At 39.1% G+C, this 18,993-nt stretch overlaps 2 protein-coding genes across 2 annotated transcripts; both read right to left on the bottom strand.

The window, feature by feature from the left end:
• Window positions 1–4,933: 4,933 nt before the first annotated feature.
• LOC311294511 (ferritin, middle subunit-like) lies at window positions 4,934–8,360 on the bottom strand. The gene is made up of 5 exons (XM_084415427.1): window positions 8,142–8,360; window positions 6,445–6,670; window positions 6,058–6,204; window positions 5,390–5,515; window positions 4,934–5,303 (listed from the first exon to the last, which is right to left on the bottom strand). Exons 2-5 carry the CDS (start codon window positions 6,547–6,549, stop codon window positions 5,154–5,156), a joined length of 528 nt encoding a protein of 175 aa, XP_084271553.1. The 5' UTR covers window positions 6,550–6,670; window positions 8,142–8,360; the 3' UTR covers window positions 4,934–5,153.
• Window positions 8,361–15,257: 6,897 nt separating this feature from the next.
• On the bottom strand, window positions 15,258–17,229 carry LOC311294503 (ferritin, middle subunit-like). The gene is made up of 4 exons (XM_084415412.1): window positions 16,814–17,229; window positions 16,319–16,465; window positions 16,015–16,140; window positions 15,258–15,671 (listed from the first exon to the last, which is right to left on the bottom strand). Exons 1-4 carry the CDS (start codon window positions 16,916–16,918, stop codon window positions 15,522–15,524), a joined length of 528 nt encoding a protein of 175 aa, XP_084271538.1. The 5' UTR covers window positions 16,919–17,229; the 3' UTR covers window positions 15,258–15,521.
• Window positions 17,230–18,993: the final 1,764 nt, after the last annotated feature.

Below are 18,993 nucleotides of genomic sequence, written 5' to 3' on the forward strand. Positions count from 1 at the left end.
ACTAGGCCCCAGGGCAGCAGGCCTTGACCCACAACCAGCCATGTCCTCTTTCAGGAGAGAGAGAGAGGACTCTCTCAACCAGAAAATAATCAAAGGACAACATCAGGAGTGTGGCACAATGTCTTCATTCAATGCAGAAGAAGTCCATCACAATTCCAACCATCAACTCTTCCGACTTCCTAAATTCTCCTGTTTGCTCTGCGTGCCGGAGAGGCACAATCGGCACTCCAGACATGGGAACAGAGTCAAACCAACCACGCAAGTTCATCACCAATTTTTCAGTCAACGCCGAAGAAATCGTTTGAGACTCATGGATGGGACCATCAAAATCCTTCTTCAGGAACTTCACGAAATGTTTTACTGCAAAGGCCATGGAAGTATACATTTAATGAGGTGCTCTGAAAATGATAAGCTGATGGTTCTTTTCATAGTTAAATGAATCTTTTCCATAGTTCCATTTCCTGCTTCCTGTTTCATTCTGTCACTCACCATTTACCTATGCATGTATGTATGTATGTGTGTTTAGTTTAGTTTTGTTTGTGATTTTGTTAATAACTTGTGCACAATACGTATTTGGTTCTGATTCTCTGCTTGCTCCAAAATTATTTAACGATTTAGATTTTGACTACAGGCTCTTAGAAGAACTGTACAGTAAGAAAGACATTTCCCTCCCCTGGAAATGAACATTTCTTAGAATTAATAAACAATTAACACTGAGTGTTCACGGGACGAACAGGTGGATTGATTGTAATATTATAGTTTTTCTCGATTGCTTAAACACATTTCTTGAAACTATACCTCATATTCTCAAATCAGTAAACACAAATCCATAACGTCTCACCTAATTCCCCAAACATACTATTTTCAGGTCAAAATGAAGCTCTACACTCAAAACCATTCACTATTGCTGAAAAAGCAAACTTTGTCCTCAGACATCTAGGGTTGGGTACCGAAACCGGTACCGATATGGAACCGTAAAGCCAGTAAACGGTATGTAACCGGACCGAATCAAAACGCAGATTTCGGTGCCTCATTTCGGTGCCACTTAAATGCCTCAGCTGTCGGTTGAAATATTTGCACTGGTTCTCCGAAACGGATGCAAGCATCATCACCGTATGTGATCACTAGTTAACCCTTTGACGCGTACGATCGTTCACACCAGTGTGATTAGAACGTTCAGATCGCGAGATCATCAACTTCTAAATTCAAATCTGAGTTTGCGCGTTGGCTGACGCTGAGCCAGAGACAGACGCGTTAAGCGCTGTTATATAGCCTATCACAACTATTCTGGTTTCCCTTATGAGAACGGTCTCTCGTATTGCGTAGCTATATGCTATGGGAAAACTCCTTTTCTCAAGAATATTGAAGCCTTTATTTTAAAACGCAGTGCAGCTGCACAGCGAGCACAGAGCAGAGCTGACTAGCGCACTCCTCGGCTGTGCTGCGGGAACTGCACGAACCGATGGCGAAGCAGCTGACGCGCACAAACCAATCATGGTGCTTCACACCTTGCGCGCACCGAAGCCTGCCAGAATGGGCGTGGCTTCTGTCTATATAAGCGGGCCATTTCGCCATAGGAATCAGATTTAATCTCTTTCAGCGAACTCTTCACTTCGCTGTCTATCCTTTGAAAGCATTTTACAGTGTGTTCTCCGCCACGACACACTGTTAAAAGAGCAAATTTCAAAACAACAGCGTTGTTTCAAATGCCACATCCGGATTGTGTCTGACGCCGGCGGGCACAGTGAGTGCACTTCATGCCTTGGTTGTCACCACGCGGAAGCTGCACTCGGCAAAGGCGGCTGTTCTCACTGTGAGAGTATGCCGATCTCCATGCTGCGCTCGCGGCTAGCTCTCTTCTCAGAGCTGCCATCCTGGTTTCCTGCCATCCGAGTGCGAGGATTCATCTCAGTCCAGTGAAGTAGGCGCAAGGGCGAGTTTGGACTCGATTGGGCTCGATTGGTCTTCGCCTCAGGAGCCCGCTAAGAGCCGGCTCGGCTCAGGCTCCACCAGGCCCCCTACTCTGCCCACCGGAGAATATCCATATCCACCTCCGCAACGCTCTCCACCGTTGACGGCGCTGAGGAGAAGGGATAAGAGAAGCTGCCCCCCTAGAGGAAGCAGTGGGCGCACACCTCTGCCCACCCACTGCTATTGGATGGAGATCCAGGGCAGTTCATCCATCGGCAACTTCAGCTCTTGCCGGCTGAGCTTACACCGCCGCTGACCAAGCTGCATCGGCCCTGCACACCATGGCGGTCCTCCAGGTGTTCCAATGGTTCACTGTCATTAGTTTTACTGAATCTTCTTTTGCTTGTGTTACTCAACAAATGTGAGTGATCAAGGGGCTCTAATTTGTCTTTTCAAGACAAATACTTGTCTTTTCATGACAAGTATTTGTCACAGTTTTTCTGAATTGCTAAAACATTAAACCCCATTATCTGAACCAAATTCTCAATACCCTAAACAAATTTTTCGTATAAATCACTCTTTCTGTAAAACGTTGAACAAGGTCAGGTAGTTAAAATACTGTTTGCAAATCTCACAAACTTTTGCAAAGCTCTAAACACATACTCACTCACTAAAACACATTTCGCACTGTGATGCACTTGTGTTTCAAAACACTAAACACATGCAGGCAAAAGTTAAACACAACTACAACACTGTTGTCATCGTTTACACAAAACGACTCAAAATTGTTCACACTTATTTCTAATGATGTGACCAAACCAACTGTATATAATACAAGTCAGTTCAGAGTCCCAAAATTTACTCAAAATGTCGCACTGAATGTTGATACCAATAATGGATGGAAACAATATAAGAGGGAGAGGAGGAAGAGTACATAAGAGGCGGTGGACAAGGAGGAGGACGAGAAAGAGCAGGTGTGGAGAATGTTTTCAAGGCTGGATCTGGCTTTATGGTTTTTCCCTTTACCTGGCAAGAGATGACATTGTCTGTGATGTGGACAAAGTCCCCAGACTGGACCCAACATGAAGACATGACACTGAAGCAGAATAATATCTCTCTCACTGACCTTGATTTTGCAGTTGCACAACTCTTCTGAGTGTATTTTACTGTAACATGCTTTTCATTTAGACTTTTTTACTGTAACCTTTTTGGCTTTTGCAGTTGGGTCACTGTCTCAGTATACAATATTCAGAACAATACTATACTTGCAGTGCATACAGTATACAATTTATTCACCTTACTATTGTAAGTTGTCATTACTATACAATTTTAGATAATGGCAAAATTTGTTTACTTTGGTACAATATACTTTTTTTCTGTAACTGCATGCTTTGGATTCTGTGTTCTCCATTTTTTGATGTAGTGTGTAACGAATGATCTGTAGTGTTTGTAATATTGACTCGCTGTGTTTATGATCTGAAAGCATTGTTTGATTTCGCCAGAAGAGTCAGAGGTTCTCTGAATGAAAATTTGGTTTTGTGTTTAAGGTTTTGAGAAAGTGAGCGATGGTTTCAAGAAATGTGTTTTAGCAATTCAGAAAAACTGTAATGTAACATTGGTGAGTGCTGCACAAATTGATAAACCCAATGCAGAATGTCCCTTTGTGCACACCATAGGTGAGCAACATTTAAAGGATGTTAGAACCTATTGTATATTAAAACCTATTGTTATTATATTTTTAAGGTTTGAGACTGGAGAACTATGTGCCAGGAATGTAGTTGACGCTTTAAGAGAGTTTCAGTAACAGCCAGCATCTACAAAATGATGGCCACTGTAGTCACATAATATTTTTTGCAGTCTTTTGATTAAAGCTCACTCATTGTTAACAGATTTTAAAGGGATAGTTCACCCAAAAATGAAAATTCTGTCATGTTCTCACTATCATGTCATTCCAAACCTGTATGACTGTACTTCACTTCATATTTATGTCCATACAGTGAAAGTGATTGGGATGCGGTATGTTTGGACCGCATTCTCTAAATATCTGCTTTTGTGTTCTTTTGACACTTATGTAAATCCAACATTGTATTCTTATGTGTATATGTCTTGTGTTAATGGGTCAGGAACATAAGGAACTCGAGCCTCCTCCAAGGACAGCAAAGTTAGTTTACTATTATTAACCTTTAAAGCTGAATGGGCTGGCGAACTAGTGAAATTATCAATTACAAGAGCATTTTAATTATTTGGGAGCCAGGATAAATGAGTGAACTACATTACTACATTCCTGACCCTCAGTCACCTCTCAGATAATTTAATCTGCATTTATGCACTATATATAAAAGAAAAAATACTTTGATTATACAATTTAAGATGACATGAGGGTCAGATGGCAATTTTTCAATGAATTAAAGGAGAACTTGGTAACTTTAATGTAATAAAACTGTCTAGAAATCATTTGGATGGTTAAACAACCTGTTCTGGTGATATTGGTGACTTTCCCCGCTCCCCCCAGCGTTCCCAGGCGGAAAACCAACCTTGCAACTTGGGGACTACCGTCCCGGCAAGATAGAAATTGGAAGTCTCGTGAGAAGCGAGAACGAGAACGAGCGCGAAACACAAATTGCTTTACGGCAATTCGACATAAACAAACACGCATGTATGATGTATTACCAGATTACCCACCTCGGTAGACATAGCTCCACACGATACAGTTGGCTTGCTCCGATCAAAACAAACGCACATGAGCAGCAGTAGAGAGGGGGAGGAGGCCGCCGCAAGTGAGTTTTTTACGACCGTGTTGTGAAATATACACCCTCCCACAGCTGTAGGGGGAGCTCGTGGGGAAAACATGCGACAACAAAAGGGAAAATCAGTGAAGAAGTGAGTAGAGTTCACTAGAGTTACCGAGTTCTCCTTTAAGAAAGTTATCAATTCTAATCCTATTCCAGCCCTGCATATCCTGAATGTGACCACTGGATATAGACCACTCGGTGCTCAGTTTTAAATAAAAAGACAAATTAATCCAGCCCAAAATGTTTATTCATCAAATGCAGGTTAAAACCAATGAGTGTACATTCAACAGTAAAGGTAAGATGGCTACTTAAAAAGCAAGACTACATTTAATTTAATGACATTCACTAGATGTAATGTAACCATAGAATATCACAGACTTAAAACATTTGCATAAGTGCAAAAAAATAAGCTTGATGATTTCTGCATGTAAGATGATCTGAGAGCTGCATTTAGCTGCTCAGGGTTTGCTTGTCAAACAGGTACTCCGCCATCCTGTTGTTGCCAGCATCCATCTTGGAAAGGTTGGTGATGTGGTCACCAATCTTCTTGATGGCCTCAACCTGCTCATTCAGGTAGTGAGTCTCCAGGAAGTCACACAGCTGTTGGACAAGACATCAGAAAATATTTTAGGACAATTAAATTAGGATGGAATAAAAGCATTAAGGAGCAAAGAACATGGACTTACATGTGGGTCTGTCTTCTCAGAGGCAACCTTATGTAGATCCAGCAGAGCCTGATTGACGTTCTTCTCCAGCTGAAGAGCGCACTGCATAGCGATCAGTCCATTGCCCCACATATCACGGTCAGGCTTCTGAAGAGAAAAACAAACACATGAGTGAGCAAGGTCCCCCGTAATTGAGAGATGCTGAGAAACACTAGTGAAAAATTCAAATCAACACCCAAACAATTTGGTGAATGTTTGCTAAACATCTGTTCTGTCTGTGTGTGCTGAAAAAACAACAACAACCAAACATTATGTTTGTACGTCCTGGCTGTGTAAATAGATATAGTAAAAAATAAAATAAAAATTGGATCAGGCCAATCCACAGAGTACCAAAACACTCTCAAAGCCAATCATCAGTATATGCTCATGATGGGGGAGGGGAGAGTGAGCAAGTGGGACATTTGTATAGAAAAGAATGTAGCGAGGTGGCTGATATATTACCAAAAAGGAAAAGGTCGATGTTTGGGTGTCAATTTCAAATATCAACAGCATTTCTCAGAAAAACCTCATTGCACTTTTACAATGTTGAATTATTCAATTACTTAATTCAACAGACCTTTACAAAAAGGCATAATGTCATTCCATTTAAAACAGGGTTACATTGTTTCGTTCAGAATAATATCAAGCACCTTGATGTCCTGAAGGACGATTTTTCCTCCCCTCTTGTTCTGGAACTCCATGAATTTCTCGGCATGCTCGCGCTCCTCCTCACTGTTCTCCTTGAAGAACTTGGCAAAACCAGCAAGAGCCACATCATCCCGTTTGAAGTAGTGAGCCTGATTGGAGCGAAATCAAAAGAAAGGACTTCAAAATCAAAATAAAGGACTTGACGACAAAAGAATAAATTATATTATAGGCCTAATAATATAATACACAATTGATCATGTACTCTTGTTCTTTTTCAGTGCAAGTTCATTTCTATTTCTGTTATTTTTAAAGATAAAGACAGCTTGTCACAAAATCAAGATAGGACTAGCAAAAGTTCCGAGAACAGAATAAAAAAGAGAGATAATTACCATTGAAGTGTAAATGTAGGAAGCGTAAAGCTCCAAATTGATCATCTTGTTGATCAAAGCCTCGCAGTCGCGGTCGTAGTTCTGGCGAATCTGAGAAGTCTCCATTTCTGCCGTTTATTATGACAACGTTGGTGCAAAATAAATAAGAAATTTAAATAAATTCCGGCGAGATCGAAGTTCCGTTCAATCACTGTTGAAGCAAGAACCTCTTCGTATCTTCCTGAAGCTGTGAGTGAAATGAAGGTGAGCATTTGTCTTATATAGCCTACGATTACAACATGATGCGTCACTGGAAATGAAACCAGCCAATCAAAAAGAACGAGCTGAATAATCTGAATGAGGAAGCGACAGGACTGTCCGTTTCTAAAATAACAAAGACCATATCAGCTTTCATAGTTGTGTATTTTATTTCCATCTTCATATATCATTAAAAACGGAATCCAACAGAAAATAACAACGATTTGATATCTTATTCTTTAGTAGCCTACCTGTAACATATATGCTTATAACTGTAACGTTATCCAGTAGCTTTTAAAAACTAAATTCAGATTAAGTCAAATTCACGAGGCTACTTAACAAAAATTATCCAAAATGTCATGTCAAGTAGATTATGACATTTTGTAATATATTATTCAAATATAAAATAATAAAAAAAATTCGAATCTGTATCCACCAGACATGGCTATTCTCTGCCTTCATTCCAACTGTTTGGCTAAATACGTCTTTGTTTTAGCCTACTCTTCTTGCATCAGCACATGCACCCTCAGTGTGTGTCAGCAACAAGTGTAAACCACACCTGACACTATATCTGTGCCCTCAGAACTGTGAGTAAACAAAGCAAATTGTGCTTCTTTCCCCCAGGGGTCAACACTGATCTGCTGCAGGTGCAATCAGCCGTTCTAGTCTCTCCAATAGCAAGTGGTCAAGGTTGATGATTAACTCATTAAGCATGAAATGGATTTATATTTTTTTCCCCTGTCTGCTGCTCATTCACTCATTCTCCAGCAGGATGATCAATAGTAATGCAGCAGCACATACGTTTGGTGTCTTCAGCTAATCAGCAATGTCATGATGACAGAAATTTTCTGTAGCTGCCAAGTCACATGACATTTATATAGCTCAGTTGATTGGCTCAGAGGAGTCATGTCCAGAACTGAGTGCCCATGAGGTGTTGTAGATGTAGTTGGTGTCAAAGTTAAAGAACATTCAGACATACTGAAGGTAAATTCTCAAGGCCAGTTTTTCTTCTACAAGGGAGCATTAGAATAGAAGTCATTTACACAAAAAAGCCAACAGATTGGTCCATAATTCATTGAGGCCAATGCTTCTGCTGATGACAGCTGTGAAAAGGTTTCTGATTTTGCTTGAGCATAAGCTTCTGCCTTTAAGAGGGTTTGTTAAATATGGTCCAGACTTTATGCTCAATCCAGGACAAAATTTGTATTCATCAAATTCACTATAGCTTAAAATAAATTAGTGCATATTCAACAGGAAAGCATTGGCTTGATAAGAGAAAACGTTTTATTAAAAGAGCAACACTCAATTCTCTCTATTTTTCACTTGGTAACTGCCAGTAAAAGAGTAATCAGTCAGGTGACAATCAGTCAGCAATTGTGAAAAAGTCACATTAGCTGCCACCGCTGGGGAAGCAGCACTGGCACACACATACACGCATATATACGCACATACATACTGACCTCATTCATCAACGTCTCGTTCCTCCCTGCCATAGCCGCTATCATAGGAGCGGGTGCACACGCGATGATGATAGCACCTGGACATTCAATTCATTTCTCCACTCTCCCTTCCATATTCATTCCCCGGTCATTTCATACACTTACATTGCACTGTCTGGTTGTTTCGTTCGTGTTGTTTGTCTGTGTGAGCGTAGTCAGTCTTCTGGCGCCATCGGCCGAACCGAACGATCGAGTGGCGGCCGTTTATGACGTCATGGTGGGGTCGCGTCGGCGCATCGAAACCGGAAGCGGACGGAACCATTGTCTAGTGTGAATAGGTGTGTAGTAAAATGGAAAAATTATGTGTTAAGTGTATGGTGTGTGAATGTATTATGTGTTTTATTTGTGTATATGTGTATTATTAATATATATAATATATTGGGAATGGACAATCAAATAGATGAAGTATTTGTATGTGTATTAATTGTTATATGTTTCGGGAATTGGTGTGACCCAAAAAGGGGCGGGGTTTGGCCTATTTAAGCCAAGGCCAAACCTGAAGTCATCACTTGTTAACCAAGTCGGAAAGCGAGAGTGCAATTGTGGTGCCTCAAGCAAACCAAACCTTTGTGAACTAGTGTACGGTAGATACGTTTTTTTGTTGAAGAGTTTTCGTCTTTATTTTGTTGTTGTTGTACTTTTAAGGTTTTTTTTCCTTTTCTTTTTGTGTGCACCTGTACATATACTTCACTGTGGACAGTCTTCTTGTTGGCACTGTAAATAAATTCCACCTTGCACAAAGTGCTTTTGCGAGTGCGCCATCCTTTTACATCCATACACGGACTCACATTCTACCCCGAAGACGAGCTGGTAGGCTCGGCTTCATCACAGCAATTTTGTACTAGAAATTGCCCATGAAACCGCATTCTGTGTCAGCAACAATTGCAAACTCCCAAGAGCTGACATGGAGATACATCTCTTGGACTTGTTTTTTTTACTATTAGATGCAAACATTTGTCACGTGATAAACTTTTAGGTGTGAACACTTTGAACTTGGTTATAGTAAACTTAGTATCACTAATCATATATAATCATATATAACTCATATATGTGTTGTATACAAGTTATGATTATTTTACAATTGGTCAAAAAATGCATTTTAAGGAGGATTATTAGCCAAGGTGTTAATTAAAAACTTCTTAAACCAAACTAGTCATAATCACTCAGAGGGGCAAAAATGTAAATAATTTATAATAAATACTGCAATAGAGTGCTGAAGGAATGAGGCATTTTTGTAGGCTAAAACCCCAAAACAAGATAATGGTCTGTGGATAACACAAGCTCAAGATACTTTCCTGTTTTATTCTATGACATAAAATACATTAGCTATACACCCTTGCGATTTTTTAAAGGTTTTACTCCATGAATATGCAAATTACCCCCGCCTCCACCCACTCACACGAGCTCAGGATACCTGACCCACTAGGTCAACTTTACTGTAGTAAACGCTGCACAATGGCAAGTGGAAATACTGGTTTCATTCAGCCATATATGTTTGAACCAGAAACTGATTCAGAAGAAGTGGAAGAGTATATATCTAGAGTCGATGTATCAGAATGGCAATGCGTTTTATGGGAATGGTAATTAATACATGATTAGCCTTTTTGCTTGACTACGTTATCAAACAGCTAATAATGTGTTGCTAATGTTACACAAACCATGTTCCCGTTCACCATCTCAGAGTCAGACAGCTGCCTTCAAAAATCAGCATCCTTACAAACGCTTCGAACAACTCAGAACGTCAGTGGAGAAAGGAATATAGTTCATCATAACATCGTAATATACATCATATACATAATTCACCCGCTATATTGCTAAATGTACAAGATTTTTCATATCAACAGAAAAATATACCGGGATAACCTGGCTTCCCTTGAGACTCCACTGCTTCGCAGCACAGTAATGATGATATGCTAAAGCCCTATTAAGGTAGTTTGTGATGTAAGAAACACCGGAGATTTCAAATCCCGTTTTTGAGACTTGCGAATTTGGACATGCATCTTAAAGCATATTAAAAACACCACATAGACATAAACAACATTAAAAACTTGATTTTAACCACAGGGGGTCTTAAAGCTTAATCATGCTGAGATGAAAAACTCATGTACTCACCAGTCTACTTTCACAGCCCCATTGTGTTCATAATCATGTTCTTGCAAACTCCTCTAACTCAAATTTTCATGGAAAATGTGTTTTAAATAAAGACTGAAAGAGCTGAGCTTAGCGATGGTGACATTGAAATCATGCAGCCGAAGTGCAGTTTATTATAGCCAAGCCAACGCTTATTGTTTCTGGTGATTGAATTTAGCCTTTAAAATTAATAAAAGTTGTGTTCATTTGTGAAGATTATCATGATGAATCATAAACTTTTGTTGGTCACAGATCTGATATTCTGTGATAATCCAAAAACCAATGGAAAAATCCTATTGGGATTTTGTCGAGGGAACCAGGGTAATGCTAGTCTCAGCCTCAGACGTCACGCCCCACGAACCGTAGGCTGAACGTCTGATGCATATCGCACACTTTTCTGGAAACACTTCAGGAGTTTCGAAGTCGCGATCTGATTGGTTGAATTCTACAGGATGTCCGGGAGACGTGTGTGTCGCGTTCTTTATCGGACCGACTATGATAGGCTATATAGCACGTTATTTTGGCTAGAAAAAAGAGCTATAGAGAGTATTTTGCTAATTATGTGTAGGCCTACTATATTACATATTTTTTATATTTTTTACTTATATCATTAAACACAGTTGTTATTATGATAAAAAAAAAGCATTATATTTAATTACATTTTTTATTTTTATTACATTTTTACTGTCGACGGTGGGCCTCCCTTCCATGCAATTTACTAGCGTTGCCATAGGAACGCTTCGACTTTTGCCACCCGGATGAACGTCTATTACTGTTGTGACGTCATGGTGAATTGTCGTATGGACATCGATATTATATTGTCACGCCCCTAAACATGACGCGGTACAAAACAAACTGTGATTGGTTGCGTTACATGTCAGTCAAACATCCTCTTGGGTGGTCCTTGGCCAAGAAAAGCTGCGATGCTTCTGCCGTCCGTCTGAAGGTCTGGCTACGCGAGACTAGGGTGATAACAAAATACATAATTACTGCAGCACTCTATGTTCCATAAAAAAAATGTGAATGGTCAATTTTGATTTCATGGTGACTTTAAGTTAGGGCAATTACTTAAATAACTTGTTTCGTGAAATTTTTGTATTTATTTGTGTGTGTGAGTAAGTTTATGTATAATAGCATTTCTCATCAGCAGCGCTGAAGGTTAAAGTAGCTGCAATTAAATTTACATTTGATGAGTAACTGTGTTTTTAACCTTGTAACAGGTGTAATAAAATGGACAATAATAAAGTGTATTAAGTGTAATAAAGTGCACGTGGTGTTGGATGTGTGTGTGTGTATGTGAATTTTTATACATTCATACAATATAAATGACATGATCAAACTTGAACCTAGATTATTTCAGCAGTTTTAATGAAAGAATAAATAGAAATAAAAATGTGTCACTTTAGTTTCCCAAATTATCTTGTGGAGGTGAGGGTGGATGAAATGGGCAACCAATTAATGACCAGTCTTTCTCATATAATAATTATACACTGAAAATCACAGCATTTTTCCTCATAGAGACCATCAATCTAATTCACGATTCATTACCTCCATGAATGTTAGTATACATCAACCTTGAATAACTGGTTGAATACAGCCTAAAACGGCAGGCACCTCAACCACCCGCACCAAAGCCTGCGGGCCCAGCTCGCCCTCCCCCTCCTCCTGTGAGAGCTCTTCGGCCTCTGCCACAACGCCAGGGCCCACACCCTCCTCCATCTGCTCGAGGTGAACCAAAAACAACTGATACCAGCTCTCAGTGATATGTTTTGGGTCCCTGCTACTGTATGATAACAGTAACTTTCTCAAATGTTTACAGAACAAGCGGGAACCCAGTGTGCCTGTATCTTTCTCTATTGCTGTTCTATTACAAGATAGAAAGTCTAAGGCCTTCAATAGCCGTACAGCAAACCCAACTAATCTGGTGCCTATTACACGTCAAATTAAGCTTGATGTGGGGGCAAAAAGTAAGACTGTTAAGTTAGCACTTTTAAACATTCGTTCACTTAAAAATAAATCACTTCTAGTCAACGACTTAATAACCACAAACAACCTGGATTTTATGCTTCTAAATGAAACCTGGCTAGAAGACAGCTACAGTGCAACAATCCTCAATGAAGCAGCCCCTCCTAACTTTACTTTTATGAGTGTCTGCAGAGCTGTTAACAGAGGTGGGGGTCTAGCTGCTCTTTTTAAAGATATTTATCAATGTAAGCAAATATCATTTGGGAATTACACGTCTTTTGAATATCTGGGTATTGTGTTAAAAGGTGCTCCACGCATTTTACTTATCATTATTTACAGGCCTCCAAAATACTCTCCAGCCTTTGCTGAGGACTTTACAGAACTGTTGTCAACAATTACCTCAGAGTTTGACTGTTTTGCCATTGCTGGAGATTTTAACATCCACATAGATAGTGCAGAAAACAATATGGCAAAAGAAATAAAAACTGTTTTAAAAACTTTTGATCTGACTCAGCATGTACATGGACCCACACACAATCGTGGACACACTCTAGATTTACTTATCAGTAAGGGTCTAAACATTTCATTGGGATGTAGCACTGTCTGATCATTTCTGTATTTTCTTTGATATATTGATCTCTCTTGCCACTGAAGCGAGATCTGTGTCTGTCAAGAAGAGATGCTTAAATGAGAACACTAGTGTACTATTTATGAAGGCTATATCCTTAACACCAAGCATATCTGCAGACTCTGTTGATTTTCTCCTTGATTCTTTTAACTCAAAAGTTAAAAGTGTAATTGATGAAATTGCTCCTGTGAAAGTCAGGGAGAAGAATGGCAGACAAAAAGCACCTTGGAGAAACTCAACAGCAGTGCAAAATATGAAAAGACAATGCAGAAAAGCAGAGCGCATGTGGCGGAAGACAAAACTTGTAGTCCATTATAACATCTACAAAGACAGCCTTCATGCTTTCAATATGGAACTAGGCAAAGCTAGACAGACTTTCTTCTCAAATATTATAAACAGCAATTTAAACAACACACGCACTCTTTTTGCTACTGTAGAGAGACTGACAAACCCTCCAAGCCAGATTCCCAGTGAAATGCTCTCAGACAACAAGTGCAGTGAGTTTGCTTCTTTCTTCTCTGAGAAAATCAATAATATCAGAAAGGTGATCAGCACATCCTTGAGTTGCGCTGGGGTCAGACAGATCAGACCACCTGAGAAAGTAGTTACTATGTCTGATTTCAAAGAAATTGATGGCAAAATTTTGGAAGAAACCATACAGCACCTTAAAACATCAACCTGTGCCCTTGACACACTTCCCACATCTTTTTTCAAAAGTGTGTTAAACAGTTTAGAAGCAGATCTTCTAGAAGTGGTAAATGCCTCACTTCTCTCTGGGAGTTTTCCAAACTTCCTGAAAACTGCAGTTGTCAAGCCCCTCCTGAAAAAGAGCAGTCTGGATAAGACCACATTAAGCAACTATAGGCCGATCTCAAATCTTCCTTTAATAGGCAAGATCATTGAAAAAATTGTCTTCAATCAGCTGAACAAATTCTTATGCACGAATGGATACTTTGACAATTTTCAATCTGGTTTCCGACCGCACCACAGCACAGAGACAGCGCTCATAAAGATAATAAACGATATTCGCTTATTTTCAGGCAAATTATCAGTGCTGGTGCTACTCGACCTCAGTGCTGCATTTGACACTGTCGATCATAACATACTTCTTGACAGGCTGGAAAACTGGGTGGGGCTTTCTGGGATAGTCCTAAAATGGTTCAGGCCATACTCAGGAGGGAGAGGTTATTATGCGAGTATAGGAGACCATAAGTCTGAGTGGACGTCCATGACATACGGAGTCCCTCAAGGCTCAATTCTTGCGCCACTCCTGTTCAACCTGTATTATGCTCCCAATGAGCCAAATAATGAGAAAGAACCAAATTGCTTACCACAGCTATGCACCCTATCGCCTAACGATTACAGCCCCATTGACTCCCTGTGCCAATGCATTGATGAAGTCAACAGTTGGATGTGTCAAAATTTTCTTCAGTTAAACAAAGACAAAACTGAAGTCATTGCATTTGGAAACAGAGATGAAGTTCTCAAGGTGAACGCATACCTTCACTCTAGGGGTCAAACAACTAAACATCAAGTCAGGAATCTTGGTGTGACACTAGAGTCAGACCTTAGTTTCAGTAGTCATGTCAAAGCAATAACTAAATCAGCATACTATCATCTGAAAAATATTGCAAGAATTAGATGCTTTGTTTCCAGACAAGACTTAGAGAAACTTGTGCATGCTTTCATCACCAGCAGGGTGGATTATTGTAATGGACTCCTCACTGGCCTTCCCAAAAAGACCATAAGACAGTTGCAGCTCATACAGAACGCTGCCGCCAGGATTCTGAGCAGGACCAGAAAATATGAACATATCACACCAGTCCTCAGGTCTTTACACTGGCTCCCAGTTAAATTTAGGATTGATTTTAAAGTATTATTACTGGTATATAAATCATTCAATGGCCTAGGACCTCAATATATTGCAGATATGCTCACTGAATATAAACCCAACAGATCACTCAGATCATTAGGATCATATCAGCTAGAAATTCCAAGGGTTCACTCTAAGCATGGTGAATCTGCTTTTAGCTATTATGCCAGCCGCAGCTGGAACCAGCTTCCAGAGGAGATCAGATGTGCTCCTACTGTAGTCACATTCAAATCCAGACTCAAAACACATCTGTTTAGCTATGCATTTACTGAATGAGCACTGTGCCACTGTTCGTCCGACTGTTTGTACTGTATTTTATTTTTCTAAACTGTTTTAATTATTCTTATTTCTTTTTATTATTTTAATTTCTTCTATGTAAAGCACTTTGAATTGCCATTGTGTATGAAATGTGCTATATAAATAAACTTGCTTGCCTTGCCTAAAACCCAGACCCACAAATTTAAATACAAAGACAATTCAATCCAGTCTCAAATGTTTATTCATCAAATTCTCTAGATTAACAGCAATTAGTGTACATTCAACAGGAAACCACTGGCTTGGCTAACAACATGACAAATGAAAGAGCAAATCTGCATTATTCTATAATATCACATTTTTATTGATTTGAACCTTTCAACCGTTGAGCTGTGTGATAAGAACATGTAATATGCTCTAAAAACCTAATGATTTAAAAGCATATTATAGAGGGAAACTTTGCAGAATGCAGATGATCTGAGAGCTGCATTTAGCAGCTCAGGGTGTGCTTGTCAAACAGGTACTCCGCCATCCTGTTGTTGCCAGCATCCATCTTGGAAAGGTTGGTGATGTGGTCACCAATCTTCTTGATGGCCTCAACCTGCTCATTCAGGTAGTGAGTTTCCAGGAAATCACACAGCTGTTGGACAAGACATCAGAAAAGAATTTAGGATGCAAACTTCAGTGAAAAAAAGTGGAATTGCTTTAAAAAGGCATGTAAATGGAGGCAAATTTATGCCGGGGACACACTTAACGACTAGCTGAAACAGTCTGTAAGTGTGTTCAGTTCAGTCTTAGAATGTTTCCAACAACTGGAGTAGATTTTAAACACCAACTGTGAACACCGACTGAACGCAACGATCTCTGACTCTGCGCGTTTGGGCATGATCAGTCGTAAGTATCAAATTACATTAATAATCTTACAGCCGTTAAGTGTGTCCCCGGCTTTAGAGTCTCAACTTCATAAAATGAGGATCACTCACATGAGGGTCTCTCTTCTCAGAGGCGGCCTTATGTAGATCCAGCAGAGCCTGATTGACGTTCTTCTCCAGCTGAAGAGCGCACTGCATAGCGATCAGTCCATTGCCCCACATATCACGGTCAGGCTTCTGAAGAGAAAAACAAACACATGAGTGAGCAAGGTCCCCTTTAATTAAGCAGTCCCTTATTAGAAATAGGCATAATGTCATTCCATAACGATGCTTCTAGAGTCAGATTTGCTGTTAAAAAAAAAAAAAAAAAAAAACCCCGGGGTTACACTGTTCAGTTCAGAACACTATCAAGCACCTTGATGTCCTGAAGGACAATGTTTCCTCCCCTCTTGTTCTGGAACTCCATGAATTTCTCGGCATGCTCGCGCTCCTCCTCACTGTTCTCCTTGAAGAACTTGGCAAAACCAGCAAGAGCCACATCATCCCGTTTGAAGTAGTGAGCCTGATTGGAGTGAAATCAAAAGATAGGATTTAAATAGAGTCAAATTTCTACAGGTGCACAATAATGAAAAATCCTATTACTGCATCCACATAATTACTCTTTATTTGTTCTTTTTCAGTGTAAATTAATGTCTATTTCTGTTCTTTTTAAAGAGTGCAGGAAAAACACTGATGGTTTGAATGCCACAATCGCTGCTGCATGCAAACTTGTGAAAGGGGAGAAAGTAAATTGTATGCATTATTAAGTCAAAAAGGCTTTAATAATTAGAGGAGAGACAACTTGTCACAAAATAAAGATACGACTTGCAAAAGTTCTGAGAACATAACAAAAAAGGGATAGCCTACATACCATTGAAGTGTAAGTGTAGGAAGCGTAAAGCTCCAAATTGATCATCTTGTTGATCAAAGCCTCGCAGTCGCGCTCGTAGTTCTGGCGAATCTGAGAAGTCTCCATTTCTGCCGTTTATTATCACAACGTTGGTGCAAAAATAAATAAGAAATTTAAATAGATTTAAATAAATTCCGGCTAGATCGAAGTTCCGTTCAATCACTGTCGAAGCAAGAACCTCTTCGTATCTTCCTGAAGCTGTGAGTGAAATGAAGGTGCGCATTTGTCTTATATACGATCACAACATCATGCGTCACTAGAAATGACACAGCTGAATCTGAATGAGGAAGCGACAAGACTGTCCGCTGATTCAGTTTCTTAGATAACAAAGACCATATCAACTTTCATAGTTGTGTATTTTCCCCCCTTATTCATCCAAGTCCGAGACCAAATGGGCCGAGTCGAATCCGAGTCCAGTTAATAATACTAGCATACTGCATGTCATAGTAAATATCTTAGGATTGTTTTAACTATTTTTGTTGTTGTTGTTGTTGTTGATTTCTCATCATCCCAATTAACATCCTGCTAAGAAAACTAAAAATCACCATGTAACGGAAGCCAGCTTTACTTGTATTGTTCTACATATTTCTGAGTGAAACAGCTTGTCTACTGTGAAAAACTAGACTAGACTTGACTAGACTTAGGCTATCCATTGATATAAATTCAACCGGCCATGTTTTTGTGAATGGGAACAGAATATTGGGATCATCTGAAGAGACAAGAATGCACCTGTTGGGTTTTAAACCTGTGTGGGCTTTATATATTTGCCAATGGTTATAGACTTGGTCAGGGTAGATATATTGAATGTTACTTGGATGAAAACAAGGCTGTGAGGGAAAGACCTAGAGTCCTTGCTGGCATGCAGTGTGTAAGGTCATAGATCAAAATAACTTTCAAAACGTACAACTTTCATAACTGTTTAATTGAGTTTTTGTATACTGAAAGTTTTTTGGTAAAGATGTTTTGTCAGCTGAACCATTGTACAATTCAATTCATTGAACACACTGTACTATCCTATACACTGCCTTGTTTTCGTTAGTGTCAAAAAATAAATATGATAGCATTTTTAATGTATTTATGGCTAACAAAACAAGAAAAAGAAATACAGTTATTGGTTTATATAAAAAAGACAAATTCACTACATGCAGAACATTCAGAATGATTCTAAACTTCGTGTCAAACAGACTGAAATTTTTAGAGTAGTCTATAATATGTTATATTCAAATATAAAATAATTTAAAATGTGATGTAATATGTTGCTCACTTCTGATGACACAACTGTGCCACTGTGTATTTTCACAACAAATATAGGTCAAATCTATACTCTTTCTATGAGCTTGACGGGTCAAAAAAGCAAAGTGAAGTGTTTAGCCATTGACCCATTGGTGTCTCATGGTGGTTCACACTGGTAGGTTAGGCCTGGTTCATACAGGACAGTCAGGGTGGGCTGTTTAAATTATTTATTTATCTTAAATTTGAAGTAATTTAGATTTAGAATTTAAATTTAATTAGCTTTTATTTCTAATAAATAAAAAGGTTACAGTTTATTTTGATGGTCCAATTAGACATTCTACTGCATGTCAACTAACTATCATTAGAGGATTAGTAGATTATAGAAGACTGTTAGTGTTAAGTGTTAGAGTTCAAGTAAGTAGAATAAGTTGATATGTAGTTGCAAAGTTACTTGTAGTCATGTCTGTTGGGGGACCATCAAAATAAAGTGTTAGCAGATATTAAGCAGACAGTCTACTAATACTTTAATGAGAGTTAGTTGAGACATATATAGTTAGTATGGTGTTTAAAGTGTTACTTTAAAATGTTCTTTTTCACCCATTCTCCTTTAATTAGATATTTTCTCTTTAGATTGCAATATATATATAGACTAAATATTATCATTATTAAAACACCACTCTTATAGCAACTTTTTCAAAGGTAGATGAGATATTCAAACATTTGCCAACTTAAAAAAAGTACATAAACAATTAAACATTACCATGAGTGCTGGCCTCAGTCTTACTGACCTCGGACTTGCTGCTCTGTCCTTACTGGACACTTATAACAAAGAGATTTGTGAAGCAAGATAATATGAGGAAACCAACATACAAAACCACTGCTAGAAAAACAAAAACAAAAACAATCAT

This window comes from Rutilus rutilus (genome assembly GCF_951802725.1).
Source record: "Rutilus rutilus genome assembly, chromosome: 1".
NCBI lineage: Eukaryota > Metazoa > Chordata > Actinopteri > Cypriniformes > Leuciscidae > Rutilus > Rutilus rutilus.

Coding starts and splice junctions, on each gene's coding strand:
- LOC311294511 (XM_084415427.1), bottom strand. CDS start 6,549: ATGGAGACTTCTCAGATTCGCCAGAACTACGACCGCGACTGCGAGGCT. Junction 6,205..6,444: donor CCTACATTTACACTTCAATG/GTAATTATCTCT, acceptor CGCTCCAATCAG/GCTCACTACTTCAAACGGGA. Junction 5,304..5,389: donor CTGAGAAGACAGACCCACAT/GTAAGTCCATGT, acceptor CTTGTCCAACAG/CTGTGTGACTTCCTGGAGAC.
- LOC311294503 (XM_084415412.1), bottom strand. CDS start 16,918: ATGGAGACTTCTCAGATTCGCCAGAACTACGAGCGCGACTGCGAGGCT. Junction 16,466..16,813: donor CCTACACTTACACTTCAATG/GTATGTAGGCTA, acceptor CACTCCAATCAG/GCTCACTACTTCAAACGGGA. Junction 16,141..16,318: donor TTGTCCTTCAGGACATCAAG/GTGCTTGATAGT, acceptor TTTTCTCTTCAG/AAGCCTGACCGTGATATGTG.